Below are 15,928 nucleotides of genomic sequence, written 5' to 3'. Positions count from 1 at the left end.
GTTGAGAAAGACCCCCAAGTTGCACTCACTTGAAAATGAACATGGGTTGCTGCATGCTAAGGAGAAAAACAGCCAGGACAGCTAAGGCCAAATGATGGCTGTTAGAGATCAATCAAGCTGCTGGGATATGTTTGCAAATGAAAGATGCCTCTGAGTTAAGCTGGCTTACCATTCCCCAAAACTAAGCCATTTTTGAGCAGATGTGGCAGATTCCCAGGAAGGAGGGGCTACACCGCAGGGGCAAAGAGATAATGAAGTTTAGATAGTCTGGAAGATGCTCAAGACAGTTCTTCCCTAGAAGTTCCCAGAGTATATCTTTAAAGTACTTTAGCAAGATTTTAGTCCATAGTGAGGAACAATAAAAGAAGCTCTTTAGAAGTAGCTCAGCATGTGTCCCTTGGTTTTTGGAGCCTGACAGAGATAAATACACTGGAGGATAAGATGATACTATATCATGCTAAATACACACAGACATAGATACACAGACCTGATATCAAAGGCATGCTTGGGACACAACCAAAAACTATTTCAGCCCTTTTGTCCTGCTAATAAACATCACAAAGGTAGGTAGGTAGGTAGGTAGGTTGGCCAGTGAGGGACTGGATCGGCCTCTAATCTGAACCAGCATGATGCTTCATTTTTTTTCTTACATTATGAGCCTGGGAAAGGATATATTCCTTATTACTATCACAAATGAGATGATGTAGAACTGGCCTTCAACCTAGGATACGTAGTTTTCCTGACAGTTGGAAATTAATAGGAAAAATCCATTCGGAATCATTGCATTGTTCCTGTTAAATGTGAAGGATGCAAAGGAAGAAAGAAAAGAATGAACTTAATGGAAGGGGCATCAATAAAAATTCAGAGAAAATGTATGCATTAACAGGGAGGTGAAGCTGGACCCAGAGGGCATTGCTCTATAATTGAATCCCAGAGCGGCTTAAAAACATTAGGAAAAGAAATCTTTATTAAGTTTGCATTTTAATTTAATTTACCTAATCTGCAATTTCAAATTAATGTGCAGACATGGTCACTTACACCTTTTTGTAAATTTTGTAATAGAGTTCTCCTGTCTGAAAGCATCATACAAAAATGTGCGTATTAGTAAATGCATACAGAGAGAGAGAGAAACAGATAGACAGACAGACAGACAGACAGATATATTTGGAAAACATTATGCAAACCCCATTTTTACAAGGGAAGACTGCAAAAATGTCTCCAAAAATTTGGATCATCATGTGTTGACTTCTGAGAAAAGAAATCACAAAGATGGAGAAACCGAAAAGAATACTCTGAAAAAAAGAGAATCAGAGTGAAACCAAATTTATCCAAAAGATATTAAATTAGGATTATGGAGCCCTATGGATTATGGAATGAGCAAGATGTTCCTAAATTTCAACTGCAGTTACATCTCAGGATGCAATCTTATTTATACCAGGAACAAGCCATCATTAAATTCAGTGCAACGTACAGTAGGTATGAAAATATGGAAAAGATTGTCTTCAATTATTTTTTGCCAGACAGTCTTGGTTTCAGAGTTACTTCTCTTGTAAAAAAAGGGTTTGTGATTTTTGTCTAAAAACTTCAATTTCCACACAGTGATATAATGCAATAATTTTAAAGTTAGGGGTCAGCAACCTGCTACAGACAAAGGAAGCTGTAAAGCTCTTTTTCACAGCCTCATTAATGTATATTCCTCCAGTGTGCAGAAAAATATGCCGGCGTAATTTGCATTACCCTGATGGCCAAGCTCTAAATCGCCCTCAGTAATGAGGCTTGCAAGTGATCTATCCGTACAGTTTTACTGCAGCACAATTTAAGGGCAACCATTGATAGATTCCCTTGATTTTCTTTTCCTGTCCATCCTGCACCAGTTCCCAGGGGAAAAGCACCATCAACACTCTTCACAGGAGGAGGCAGGCCTAGGTAAAGGTGAGTAGGCGCCTGAGGTGGAAGTTCTAGGGCCTAGGCCAGTGGTGGGATTCAAATATGTGAACAACTGGGTTCTCTGTGTGGATGCTGCTTCCGGACGTCCATTCAAGGCCTAGGCAACAAAAAATTAGCTACCGGTTCTACCGAACTGCTGCAAACCAGCTGAATCCCACCACTGGCCTAGGCCACCCTTCAAGTGGTCCAAGTGACAGGGTCAAAACCTGCCACTCAAGTTACTGCTGTTTCTGAATACAGATCTATCGGTTGTCTGGAACCCAAATGACAGGACTTGTTTGCATATCTTTTGAAAGATCAGTCAACCTCCATCCAAAAACAGTGCAGCAAGATTCAGTTAACAACCATATGATTCACTTAACAACCAGTGATTTGCTTAACAACTGTAAAGGCTGTAAAATGGAGCAAAACTCATTTAACAACTGCCTCGCTTAACAACAGAAATTTTGGGCTCAGTTTGATTGTACACCAAGGAATGCTTGTAGTTCATGGATGTGATTCACAAAGTGGTTGCATTGTTGGGCAGGTTTTATATGCCTTCAACCTTCCTCTTCTCCCCCTTCCCTTCCACCCATCAGAGTTACTTAGTTCAGACATCAGCAAAGGAAAATTGCATCCAGGTAGTCCTGGACTTATGACTTATAACTGCAAAGTTACAACAGATTCCCCAAAAAGGAATTTACAACCAAGATTCAAAGTTACAACAGGTGGAGGCCCCCTCCTCATGGTAACATGATCACTTTTGGGTAGTCAGTAATTTATGGACATTTGTAGGGTCCCACAATCACACAACTGCAATCTATGACATATTTTGCCAGAAACTAGCCAAAAATGCCCACTGAAGCCAATGGTTCACTTAAGGAACACCACAAAAAATATCATAAACCAAATCAATCACATGATGTCCTGCTTAATGACCAGTATGACATATGACCTTAATTCTGAGCTAAGTTATGGTCATACGTTGAGAACTACTTGTATTAGTGAGGACTAAGAGTCTAATAGATACTGGGTTCCTGCTAAGACAAACTAGAGAAATTATTATCTAATTGGGGTTAGAGCTAGAAGTTTGTTATCTCACAGCTCATGAGAGTAAATAGGAAGAGCTGTCTTGTCTGAACAGACTCCTTTCCAGATGTTAATTAAAAAAAAATGCCATGTTGTCATTTCAGTTAGGAAGTACCTCATTACGCTGAGAAAAAGAATTGTCAGTCATAGGAGATAACATATTTGTGGAGAAAAAATGCAATTTATAACCATGAATTGCCAGCAACCTATTCCTGATCAAAAATATTCTTTAAAAAATAAGAACACTGATTTGGGAGATCCCAATTCAAATTCTATTGAATTTCCTGTTGCCCTTGTGACCCCAAATTGCTGGGCCTTACACCCTCACTTTAATTCCTGATGATTAAATGGTAGCGAAAAACAATCCAAATGTCATCTGTGTTGTGCAAATAGACTCTTATTATTCCCATCTGATGTTTAAATCAGCATCACCATCTGGTGGTTGGTTATGATAGCTATTACTATTTCATTTGCCATTGCTTTTTGTAACACTCACAATAGGGCCAGATAACGGGAGGGAGGGGGTGATTTGGGAGGGGTTGGGGGAGGGTTGTATTGTTTTGTTTTTTGTTTTTTTTGTCTTATTGTAGTTGTCATTGTTTTTTTCTGTCTTTGTAAAAGTTTTTAAAACATTTTCAATAAAAAAAAATATAATAAACATTTTGTTGGGGGAAAGGAGACATGGAACAACAAATCAGAACTTTTGTTTTATATTTATTCCATGATTTCAAAAAGTCCCTGCAGGAAGAAAATAGCATGTAAAAAAGAACCTAAATAAAACTCTTTGTTTTGAGAAATTATTGTTTTTTTCTTGTGAAACACAACTCAAATATGGAATGCCACCACTTCAGATTGCTTAGTTCAGAAAAAAAAATCCACCTTTTCTCTTTTCTACTATTTTCATAGTATGTTAGAGACTTAAAGGCACAAAGCATGAATTTGCCCAGAAATTCAAAACATTGCAAAGACTTGGGATCCCTATACTATAGTTAACATGAGTAGGGCCTAAGGTAGTCCTCAAGTTGCAATCATTCATTCAGCGACCGTGTGTGGAGTTACAACAACCCTGCATGAAGGGACATAACTATGACTAGTATTCAAAATTCTGGCTGTTATAGTGCCTACACACACACACACACACACACACACACACACACACACACACACACCAGTTGTTTGAATTCAAGTGCCTGTCAACCAGCTCACGCATACTACCAGTTGTGGTGGCTCACAGTTACATGATCAGCATTTGTGACCTTCCCTGCTGGCTTCCCAAGAGCAAAGTCAACGGGGAATCTGGCAAGGAAGACTGCATGTCACTCGGGGAGGTTCCCCCCACACACACTTTCTTCACTCGTGTACACATCACACCTTCCTTCCCCTTTCATTCACACATGCTCCATATTGTCTAATCAAGAGCACTCATTGAGTTCAAAATACTAAAACATTTATTGTTGCTACCAATACAAAAGAATCTGGTAAAACTAACGGTCAAAGATAAATTGACACTAGATAAAAGGTCAACAGAATTCACAGTTTCTTTGACTGCGCAATGACTGCAAACAGATGAAATATTTAACTCTACCTTAGCCTGCTCATCTACAAGTAGCCTTTTTCCACAACCTCCCCACAATCACACAGAACCTGCCCCTTTCTCCAGCCTCCCTGTGCTCACATACTCTCACATTCCCCTTGTCATCTTTCCACAATCCCCTGAACTGACACACACAATATGCACATGCCTGCACCCCACACCCTCTCCTTGGCTTCCCTATGCCCACACATTATGCACGCACACCCACACCCTCATGGCCTGGACCAGGTCTTTCAGGACCTCCCCCACCCCCCTGTGGCACCTGCTCACTCCTGACCTGGGACTTGTTCTGCTTCACACATAATAACTTGCATATCTTGGGTTACAACAACAACTAGGTCTGGATTGCTGCCGCTAAGTGATGTGGTCAGGTAATGTTGTGCTTTACAATTGTATTTTTTAGCAACAGCAATCCCGATTCTGATTGCAGTTATAATTCAAGGACTACCTATATTGAATGAAATATATTTTAATTCACAAAGTTTGGCATTTTTTTGATTGCAGCATTGCTCCCTGCCATCCAAAATCTCAAATTTCCTGATGGTTTTCAGCTTGAAATTCCTCCCAAGGAAAGTTGGTCTCTAGACCATTCATATTTTCCTGGTAGAGCTGGTGGAAAGCAACACTTTGCTCTTCAGTAAAGTGAGTTTTCCAGTCCCCAGAAATCCCTGCAAAGAAAGGGAAGGAAAAAGGTGAGACACTGTGTGTTTTGCTGCACTAGCTTCTGGAGATTCATTGAACTATGGATTTTCTCAAAGCTTTTTGATCTCTACCCTTCCTGAGGAACGTGCTGATCTTTTGGTCCATCAGTTCTTCAGGAACCATGGTGTAATTCACCATCTTGTTGCTCTTCATCACGCCAAAGGAAGCATTTTCCACCACTGAGTCAACAGCAGCAGGATCCAAATTCTTGCCTAGGAATTCACAGATGCGAACAACACTGCCACGTAGATCCTAGAGAGAGAAGATCACGAAGAAAAGCTGTATCTCTAATTCAGGACCTTTAGAACAAAATGACTCCTGAATTAGAGTGGGGCAACGAGGAAGGAAGGGAGGGAGGGAGGGAGAGAGAGAGATGATAGATGGACAGACAGATGACAGACAGACAAATAAGGGAGATAGGGAGATGGAGAGAGAGAGAGAGAGAAAGAGAGAGAGAGAGATGGTAGACAGAGACAAGAAACAGAGACAAACAGATGATGGATGGATGATAGGCAGACGGACAGACATTTACCTTTAGCAAGTCATCATAGACCAGAAGGAGAAACTTCTTCTCATTTTTGTAAGCCAACCAGCTTTTGACATGATCAAACCAGGTGCCAAAGAGAACTGAGGTAAGCAAATAAGAAGAAAAACATTTTTGGGTTGTTGTTGGTTTTTTTTTTTTTTTTTGTAACAGCATAGATTTTAATATTGTAAGCAAAATAACTCTGGAACTGGAAACCTATATGCACTTACCTAATAGCAAATTCCACTGATCCCAGCAAAACTGGCTTCTAAGCAATTGTTCATAGCAAAAGGAGAGGAGTACTGCACCTCCAGATGTTTTGGATAACAATTCCCACAATGCCTTGTCACAGGCCATGCTGGCTAGGCAACAAGGAACCAAAATCCAAGACATCTGATGGAATGACCATATTGCCCACTCGTGTCTGACAAATTGTCACCAAAAACCATCATCTCTGCCAAAGGAAAAAATCCTAAGGAGACAGCAAGGAGCTAAAAGTTCACCTGACAGAATTCATTTGTTATCATCTAACAGACAAAGCAGATTGTTAGTGCAGACTTGACATCCACAGACACTTGACACACAGGGGGATTCTACAAAGGACTAGCATTTTGCTTCATCAGAGGACATAATTTAATTGGTTCCAGGTCAGGCAAAACATGACCCAACCGAACTGAGAAAGGAGCAATCAGATTTACCAGTTGCCTCTTTTACATGGCAGAGGTTAATGCTGTGAGTTGTGAGGCAGTTAAAAGCGGGTTAATTTTATGACAAAAAATAACATAAGCAACTCATGTTTTCGTTGTATAAAGAATGAAGACAGCAAAGGGGTTATAATGAAGGGGCTAAGATGGATAGTTAATAAGATGTTAGTGGTGATGGATCTAAGGAGGATCTCAGAGTAAGATGATAATACAAAATGGATAGGACCCTGAAGGCCAAAGCTAAAATGGCATGTTCCTCTCTGAATCTGGAGTTGATTTCTTAGCATTTTTAAACCAGGTTAAATTATTTTAGGACTTAGACTGTTAGAATGTCTAACACTCAGAACATAGTCTATTTCTCATGTTCTTCCTATGTCAAAATGCAGTGAAATAATGCCATCAGTTCTGGGCAATTGCGTTTGGTGGTAACTTCAGGGGTTCCAGATTAACCTGGGACTCTGGCTATCCATCCAAAATAGACTTGTCAGATAGTACATGTGAAGGGGAAAGATGAAACATCAAGAATAATAAAAGAGGGAAGACTGCAGTCAATAAGGAACTTCTGACACTGACTCTTTCTACTAGGGATTCCAGTGCTTTGGTGAACAAATCAAGAGTCTAAATTTCCAGCCTCTGCCCACATACGTTTCCCTGCTGAAAATAGCTCAATAAATTCTCCAAAATCCTCTCTAAACTCCAGAAATGAAGACATCTTGGCATAATGGTAGAGTGATACACAGACATCCTTGGGGTCACGGACAGTGTAAATAGCCTAGAAGAGAAAGTTTTCAAGTATTAGAATGGCTTTATCTCAATGGTTCTTCCCATAGTTCCTTCCCAAAGGGCAATCTGGTGAGGCCAGGAGGCAATGTTAACCTCTCTTACCAGTTATCAGAATGTCCCCATATTTGACTGCTGGCTAATTTCTTAGCAGTGATCAACAGAAGCATGCTTTCTAACACACACAAGGTAATTAAGATTCATCCACCACACTAACCCATAATGGGTTTCTTTTGATTTTGGCTTAGTGTGTTAGCCATCATGGTTGCAAACTACAATTACAATTGTCCCTTACTGAAGACATAACTGAATTCAAGAATGAAGGCATATATACGTGTCCCACAATAATGTTGCAGGATGCAATCTGGGTTGGTCAACAGGACTAGAGGTTTAGTCTTCCAAGTTTTTGGACTCTTGCTGGAATCCATCCTCAGGGAACTTCTCTCTAATACAATGTGTAGACAGAAGTTCCCTGAAGATGGACTCCAGCAAGAGCCCAAAAGCTCAAAAGACTAAACCTCTGATCCTGGTGAGCAACCCAGATTGAATCCCATAATTGAATCCATTGTTAAACAATCCATGGGTTGTTTATTGCATCAATATATTCTCTCTATATGCACACCCACGTATATGTACAAATGGAATCACCTTAGTTTGCGAAGAGAAGAACTTTTCTGGAAAGATTGTTGCAGGCAAATGAGAGGTAATGAGCCGAGGGGAGGGTCGGTTCTCCAAGTACTGGGCTGCTGTCTTCTGTTCAACCCAGGGCACCCGTTCCCAACAAGGGACTGACTGTGAGAATGTGGGATCTCCATTGCTATAGATCAAAGTAAGAATTTCTTGCATCCAAGTTGTTCCTGAAAACAGACAAGACCGTATACTTCTTATCCTGAACGTGTGCAGGGCGTCTTTGAAGATATCTACCAAAGCTTTTTGTAGGAGCTGTGGAAGAAATTGCCTCAGGTCTAGGATTTGAAATGATCCAGCAGAACCATACTCACAAGAAGTAGCACTAATTAAACAAAATCCCAGGTATTATTTCAGTATTTGGGGTTTCCCCAGATGTATGCACTTCCATTAACTGAGTCACTAGTTTCGATGGACAAAAAAAATTGGAAGGATGGACAGACAGATGGACAGGCAGAGGATGCAATGTACTGAACGTTGTTCAAGTGCCTGTTCTCGTTCTGTCTCATAGTTTTAAGACAATCCTGTCAACAAAGGACAGAACTACAAATAGTTCCAACATACATCCAAAATCTTTTTTTTTTAAGTTTTTCAACAAGGCATCTATGCTTATAAGATTCTGATTCCACGCACTTCAAAAACTGATAGCTTTGGTAATTTTTCTGGAGAAGTTCTAGCAATTATAATTTTATCTGTCCACACAACTGCTAAATATGAAATGATGCCTTGACTTATATATTCTGAGAAAAGTGAGTTAGAGAAACCATGAAAGTATAAATTAATATATTTCCTGGGCCCCCAAATTCCAGGGAAGCAGGGGATAGGCACTTGTCTGGCTTACCAGATTTGGGGTATGTAACATTGAAGACATCACTGTCCCGCACTTGGAAACACCGGTGAGCGTAGCGAACACTCTCTTCACTATGCACAATGCTTGGAAAAGTGATTCCTCCATACTGAATAGACTCAACAATCCGTTTGGCCATTGTTTTGCTAGAGAGGAAGGAAAAAGACACAAGGGAAGTAAAAACAGAAACCTAAACATCCTTTTAACTCTCTGTCCCTGGAAAAGAGGGAACCCTCTGATGGAATTAACAGGAAGGAGGAAGAATGCAATTCCGAAGTTTTCCTTTCTTGCTTCTTCAAAATCTGTTTGCCCCCAGCTTCTACAACTCCACCAAACCAGTTTTTCCTCTTCTCCTTATCTTCCAGCCTCCTTTTTGTGCCACTCCTCTTTGTGGCTCAGGCTGTTCAGAGGGAAAATCTTGAAAAGCTTTTACTGAGAAAAATTCACAAAAAGAGACTTTGTCCTTTGAAAGGGGAGGAGAGCCAGGACAGTGAAATTCAGGTCACACATGTATATGGTCACAGTTCTCCCAACCTTCCACACATACAGATATAGAGAGAAAAAACAATAAGTAAAATCCATTCTTAGAAGAAATCTGCATTGCTACCATCTTTCTGTAATGTTATTGTACATCAGCGGCTCCCAGCCTTTTCAAGGCTCCATACCAGCAGGTTTTTCAAAAGAATTCAATCATCTGACTCACCCCCTCCAGTTTTAATTCTCTGGTAACTACTAGAGGGCTCAGGATGGAGAGTTTTCCTCCATTAAAGGGCCCTCTGCTATTCATTTATAGCAGAAGAGGGCCACCTGCAGCCTTCCAGATGCTGTTGGGCAAGCTCTATAATCTCTCTCTCTCTCTCTCTCTCTCTCTCTCTCTCTCTCTCTCTCTCTCTCTCTCTCTCTCTCTCTCCAATTTAAAAGGGTATTATCTTTTTTTCTGAAAAGAGAGCCATTACTAGATACAACTACAGAAATTCAAAAGGTGAGGCTTTGAATCTCTTAGGGCATAGAGAAGCATGCAAATATTCCTTTCTCATCAGACAACCAAAATCTCTGCTATCAGGATCTGGATCTCAATTATTGGTCCATCTACATTCTTATGGGCCATCAGTTAATTCACAGAAATATTCTAGAACAGGGGTGTCAAACTGCTGGCCAGAGGACCGGATGCATCATGGTGAAACCATGCTCACCCCATTGCCGGCAATGGGAAAAAAGTCCTGATATGTCGCAACACGTCACATGATGTTGCGAGTTTGACACCCCTGTTTTATAACAATAAAAGCCAAGTGTTCAGCTCCCATCCACCACCATCAAGGTTGTCAAACAAACCCACTGTAAATCTGCTTTTGTATTTTTTGGAATAATAGCAGAAAAAGGGAGATATCTAAGAGCTCATCTTTGAAGAAGATGTTAAACATATAGGTTTCTGTGCCAAGCAAACATGTTGGCAAGCTAAATCTAACCTGCTGGAAACTTCTTCCTTCCAGAAAAATCCAGACCTCTTGTTTACTTCTCAGTTGTAACTTGTAAAGTGCCAACAAATCATTGCAGATGCAATCAGAATTGGGAGACACTGTGGATCCTCAGCTGAAGCATCTCATCATAGTTGAGCTGACCACTAGCCAAGGTGGTAGATTCCATCACCAAACAGGTTTTACGATGTGGAAATTCTTCCTCCTGTTTAACTAAAATCTGCTTCCCTGCATTTGCCCACCGTTCTTGACTTCTTCTGTAGAACAGAGAGAGCTTGACTTTTCCATCTTGGTCATCACTGGGCTATTTTTACCCTTCTTTATGGCTCCTAAAAACTGCAGGGATGTGATTCTAAGGCAATGAAGGTCTGGATGGGACCCCCCCCCCAAAAAAAATTGGCCTCTTTAGGGAGAGGCTGGTTGACTGTTGAGTCTGCAGCTGGCCTGTGAACCATAGGGAGCCCAGTATGTTCTGTGGACTAACCTTGAAGTTGTTTGAAGATTAGGTATATATCTCACCTTCTGCTTCTTTGTAGTATTAATGTTAGATCTTCTTTTGAGGTCATTTTTATTTACCACCACCCATTCGCTTCAGGTAATTGTCCAGTTCATCAAAACCCTTCTTACAATGGGGCACTTGAACAACACAGGACTGAGCAGAGCAATTATTTCTCATGATCTGATGAGTGTTTTTAGTGATGTAATCTAATTGCAATAACTTTATTAGCAGCCGCGCTACATTGTTGGCTCTTCTTTAGCTTGCAATCTACTAAGATGCCCAAATCTTTTCCCTTTGTACAGCAGCCAACCCTGTTTTCCCTCTTCAGTACTTTTGCCTTTTTTATAAAACCTAAATACAGGATTTGTTTTTCATTTTCCTACAAATATTCTTGATTTATACATGCAGTAAAATGCAGCTGAGAGTGAGCTAGTAGACTAATGAGGGAGTTAAACCCCCCCCCCTTCACTCCACAGGGGTTTTATGATTAGTTTGGTTTGGTTTGGTTTCTTGTTAATGCCTCTCAATTAAAGTTTCCTACCAGTAAAATTCTAGCAGGTCCATCTAGAGCCATTCTCTGGATTGGCTAATATGATTCCATGCAGTGAATATATCTTATTTGGGAACAGCATAAACAGAAGCCTGTCTACTAACCACTGACTCCTCCTAGAAACTCCTTTGTGCAACATTTCAAAGACGTTACCCAGGATTAATAATATTTTAGAAGGAGCATATGAAAATCTGAAGCAATGATACACACCTACGTATAAAGAACAGAATACCCATATACTACTAAACCTGCCTGTTTGTCAGTTTGTAACCTTCAATAAGCCCAAATGTTGCATCATAGTGCAAAGATTTTTAAACTAACGTGCTCAAATCCACTAACTTAAGGAATGCATTCAAAAAACAGGACCGATGCAATTGAAATTTCAAGGATCTTCACACCAGTTGTATTTGCAAAATTGTGCCTGCTGCAATATTGCAATGATTAGCCACAGCCAAGTAATATGATTTCTGACACTCCCTGCCAGTTCTCTACAAACAAAGTCATTGGGGAAGCCTGTAGGAAATTGGAAGTCCCATTAGTTTCCACTTCCATTACTTTTTTTTCTGTACATGGTGAATCTATTTTTTCTGTTTGGGTAAGGAAATAACTCAGAAAAGATGACCCAATGGGGTCATGTGTTGTCTAATGGTTACCTAAAAATATAAGGAATTTTAAGCTTTGAAGAATTGTTGGAGAGGATATTCCTGGTATTCACAGCATGGTGAGGCTTGTATGATTTCCTAGCTGCTTGCAGGTATCATGAAGAAATCCTTGTGATTTCTAAACTGTTTGGCCAATTTAAGGCGTACTTCTTAATCCATGGGTCTTCAAGCCTGGCTGAGGAATTCTGGGAGTTGAAGTCCACAAGTCATAAAAGGGCCACATTTGAAGACCCCTATCTTAATTTTTCCCAGCCAATCATCTTCCAGACTGTAGGAAAAGTAAGCATTTCATATGACTTTGCTACCAAGAATGTTCAGAAATGGCCCCATCATATTTATCCTGGACATTTAGACCACTGAGTACCAAAGCAGGTTTCACACACACTACAAAGTGTCAACTAAGAGGCACACAAAACACTAAAAGATACTTACATATGAACCAGATAAGATTAGAGCAGACAGCAATACATCAATCCAAGTAACTAGTTTCTCTTTGCCTTGATTTAGGTGACACACTAGGCCATTATGTAACTAGTTTGGGTTGACTTAGTGCAGGGATAGGCAACCTTGGCTCTTTTATGACTCGTGGACTTCAACTCCATACTGGCTCAGGAATTCTGGGAGTTGAAGTCCACGAGTCATAAAAGAGCCGAGATTGCCTACCCCTGACTTAGTGCAATGTGTACACTTAGAAATTACAGCTTATACATTGTGGCTTACAAACTCCATAGTGCTTTAAGCCATTAACACTGACCGAAAATCATTTTTTCTCTCCTGCTTAAAATAAATAAAGTGAGAATTTAGTCACATTTGCCAAGACTCAATTCCTCCACCACCAGAAGGCTGCAATATGTAGACATTCAACAGGTGCATTTGCTTTTTTTCTTATCTTTCCCCTTTTCTGGACAGGAAATCTTAAATAGCCTGGAATTCTGTTTATCGGACAGCTCTAAACGGAATAACCCTGCCTGGAAAAACCTTATTTTCACTCCATCCTTACTTATGCATAATCCCCAATAAAGCTGACTTTTGACTTCTATACAAACGGCTCCTGCTGTCTTAATTGCCTGTGAGTGTTGGAGGGGGGTTGCCTGTGTTGTCCCTGCCTCCCTCACGCGACAAACCTCTTTTAGTTCTGGACTCCAGACGGACGTCTGTTCTCCAAAGAAAATCCGATTTTTCTACCACGGCTTTTTTCCAACCCGCCTTTGCAGTCTCTTCTTAATAAACCCCGATCCCTCCCCCCCCCCGCCGCGATCGCCGCGAAGGCGAAATCGGTGCCTCTCCGCCCTTCCTTTTTCATAACCTACTAAATTTCACTTCATTCCCACCGGACTCGGGCGTCCTCATTTTGCGATAACCAATCCAGGGGTTCTGGGCGGGACTTCCCTTCGCAGACGTTTCTCAAGCTTTGCCTCCTAACTGGGGACCGTTGTTTTTTTGTTTTTAAGGTGGCGAGATCCTCTTAGGGACGTCCGGCTCCATAGTTGACCGGCAGAAGATCTCCGATGGCCAGGTGGTCCAAAAGGCAGCAAAGAGGGAGCCCAACCGCGCCATCGGAAGATAAATCTGATGTGGCGAAGCTCGGAAAGGAGATCTCAGGAGTAAATCTTTTTCCACGAGATGTGAAACTCAACCCCATCCAGTAGTCCGTCTTTCTAAGCCCTACAGCTGCCACTTGACCTGTGGAACTCTTAACGTGCGGTCGGATGCTTACCATTATGCAGTGTAGCCACCTCAAACGGCTGGGAGTTCCTAAATCATAGCTTCTTGAACAAGTCATATTAGCCTGCTTCACCTATTTATTATGTTTGTGCGGGTGAGAGGCTAGTTCGCCTCCGTAACAGTGTGAACTAAATAAATCAGCAACTGCTGGCAGCCAGACTGCCCGGTAGGCTTTCCTGGAAACGAAAACCAAGCCATACGCTAAATAAATATTAAATTTGTATGCTGCCCATCTGTCTACCAACCAACTCTAGATGGCTTTATAACATTTAATATAAAATGTTTATGATAACAAACCATAGTTGGCTTTACTCCTTGTGCTAAGCCACAAAATTTAGTTGGATGTGCACAAAAAAATTAACCATAACCTCGAATGTATAAATTGATTGGTTGGTTCTTGCAGCACAGCTAAATGAGATCAAGTGACATTACAACTGAGCGTGACAGAAGAGAAACCTATTGAAATTATTAGCAAAAGCTAATAAATTTGATGACTTTAGCTTCCAAGATGGGATTTCAACCTTGGCTTAACAGCAAACGTTTTGTTACTTCATCAAAACAAACCTGGTCCATTGTAAGCTGGACATAATCGCATTTCAGCCAATCTGTGGCAATGGTGTCATTGCCACAGAACAATGCAACATAGATTTAATCTCTGAGGCTAATGAGGGAATATCTTGGTCAAGTCTCAACGTGCAAAACCACAAATGAAGCCACTTCTTAGGCCCTAACAAGCCTATAAACTTATTTTGGGCAACATGATAGAGGCGCTGCTGTTTTACCTGCTTTTAGTCCCCCTCCTTTAAAATCCTATTATGGAAAAAAAGAAGTTACACAAATATGTGCAGGCCATCTGTTCAAAGGTTTTCACGTGGAAAATTGTAGGGGTTTTATCATCAATTGCCTGCCCCAAATGAAATCATACCTCACCAGCAGAAAACATTACATTTTGTCAAATTAAATTCCACTGCTTGGAAGGGAAAACTAAAATGTAATGGTGTTTTCATTAGAGCGGCTGTAGGCAAAACTAAGATGTTGGACTATAACTCCTATTATCCCAAGCAACATGAGCAAAATATGGTAGAAGTTGCTATTCTCCCATTCTTTGGGGAGTACTATAGGTTCCCCATATTATAATGAGATTAGGACTGAGAAAACCCTGATTCAAATTTTCTTTTAGCTAATGGATAAGGTTGGGATATGTCAAGCACAAAAGAGCAGGTCCATATGTGAAGGTCCAGTTAAACTGATTTATTGCTATTCATGCCAATCCATAGGAATCTTCTCAACCTTTAGCACCTACTAAGAGTTAGATAAGGGTCAATAGAATTCAAAGATTTAGACTTAGTAACAAGAGCAACAAAGATGATTAGGGGGCTGGAGGTTAAAACATATGAAGAACGGTTGCAGGAATTGGGATATCTAATCTAGTGAAAAGAAGGACTAGGGGGATGACATGATAGCAGTGTTCCAATATCTGAGGGAGAGGGGCTCAGCCTATTCTCCCAAGTACCTGAAGGCAAGATGAGAAGCAATGGATTTAAACTAATCAAGGAGAGAAGCAACCTAGAACTAAGGAGTAATCTCCTAACAACTAACCAGTGGAAAGTCTTGCCTTCAGAAGTTGTGGGTGTTCCAACACACAAGGCTTTTAAGAAGAGACTGGACATCTATTTGTCTGGAATGGTATAGGGTCCCCTGCTTCTTCAGTAGGGGGTTGAACTAGAAGATTTCCAAGGTCCCTTCAAACTCTGTTATTCTGTTATTCTGCTTGTGACTATGTAGGAATTCTAGGCTGATCCCTCTTAACACCGCCCACAGGTTCTGCCAGTCCTTCTCATATGGGATAGTTCCAACTTTCAACCTAATTATCTCACAGGTTGTAGTGAGGATAAAAGATACTTTGTTTATCTGTATGTATATGAGAAAGACGGCTGCTCTTCTTCACAGCTATATTGAAAGGTCAATAATCTTACAGGTAAAACTTCTTTAAAAACATTTTGTGTTTTCAAACCCTGCCCTGGCTATGGGACTTATAGATAGTCCTCAGATTACAACCATAATGGCATTTGCCCATTACAAACAGTAGTAGTGATGGTTGTAAAACAGGTCAATCATGTGACCCACCTGAATTTACAGTGTTCGTTGTGGTGGTCAATTGT

At 40.7% G+C, this 15,928-nt stretch overlaps 1 protein-coding gene across 2 annotated transcripts; it reads right to left on the bottom strand.

The window, feature by feature from the left end:
* Positions 1-3,713: 3,713 nt before the first annotated feature.
* LOC120304445 (sulfotransferase 2B1-like) lies at positions 3,714-13,403 on the bottom strand. 2 transcript variants are annotated; one of them, XM_039335017.1, is made up of 7 exons: positions 13,352-13,403; positions 8,850-9,001; positions 7,970-8,178; positions 7,187-7,313; positions 5,844-5,938; positions 5,383-5,563; positions 3,714-5,277 (listed from the first exon to the last, which is right to left on the bottom strand). In XM_039335017.1, exons 2-7 carry the CDS (start codon positions 8,992-8,994, stop codon positions 5,138-5,140), a joined length of 897 nt encoding a protein of 298 aa, XP_039190951.1. In that variant the 5' UTR covers positions 8,995-9,001; positions 13,352-13,403; the 3' UTR covers positions 3,714-5,137. The 2 variants fall into 2 exon arrangements, with proteins under 2 accessions (XP_039190951.1, XP_039190950.1); XM_039335016.1 differs by lacking the exon at positions 13,352-13,403 and adding an exon at positions 13,166-13,313.
* Positions 13,404-15,928: the final 2,525 nt, after the last annotated feature.

This window comes from Crotalus tigris, unplaced genomic scaffold (assembly GCF_016545835.1).
Source record: "Crotalus tigris isolate CLP2741 ecotype Arizona unplaced genomic scaffold, ASM1654583v1 scf7180000017639.5415321, whole genome shotgun sequence".
Taxonomy (NCBI): domain Eukaryota; kingdom Metazoa; phylum Chordata; class Lepidosauria; order Squamata; family Viperidae; genus Crotalus; species Crotalus tigris.
The sequence above is the reverse complement of the archived record's forward strand: the minus strand, read 5'-3'. Positions and strand labels throughout refer to the sequence as shown.

Bases quoted from the DNA above. Each gene is read 5' to 3' on its own strand.
- LOC120304445 (XM_039335017.1), bottom strand. From the start codon at position 8,994: ATGGCCAAACGGATTGTTGAGTCTATTCAGTATGGAGGAATCACTTTT. The intron at 8,179-8,849 runs GTAAGCCAGACA...GTCTGTTTTCAG, and splicing joins TGTTACATACCCCAAATCTG to GAACAACTTGGATGCAAGAA. The intron at 7,314-7,969 runs GTGATTCCATTT...TTTCTCTTCTAG, and splicing joins TCTTCTCTTCGCAAACTAAG to GCTATTTACACTGTCCGTGA.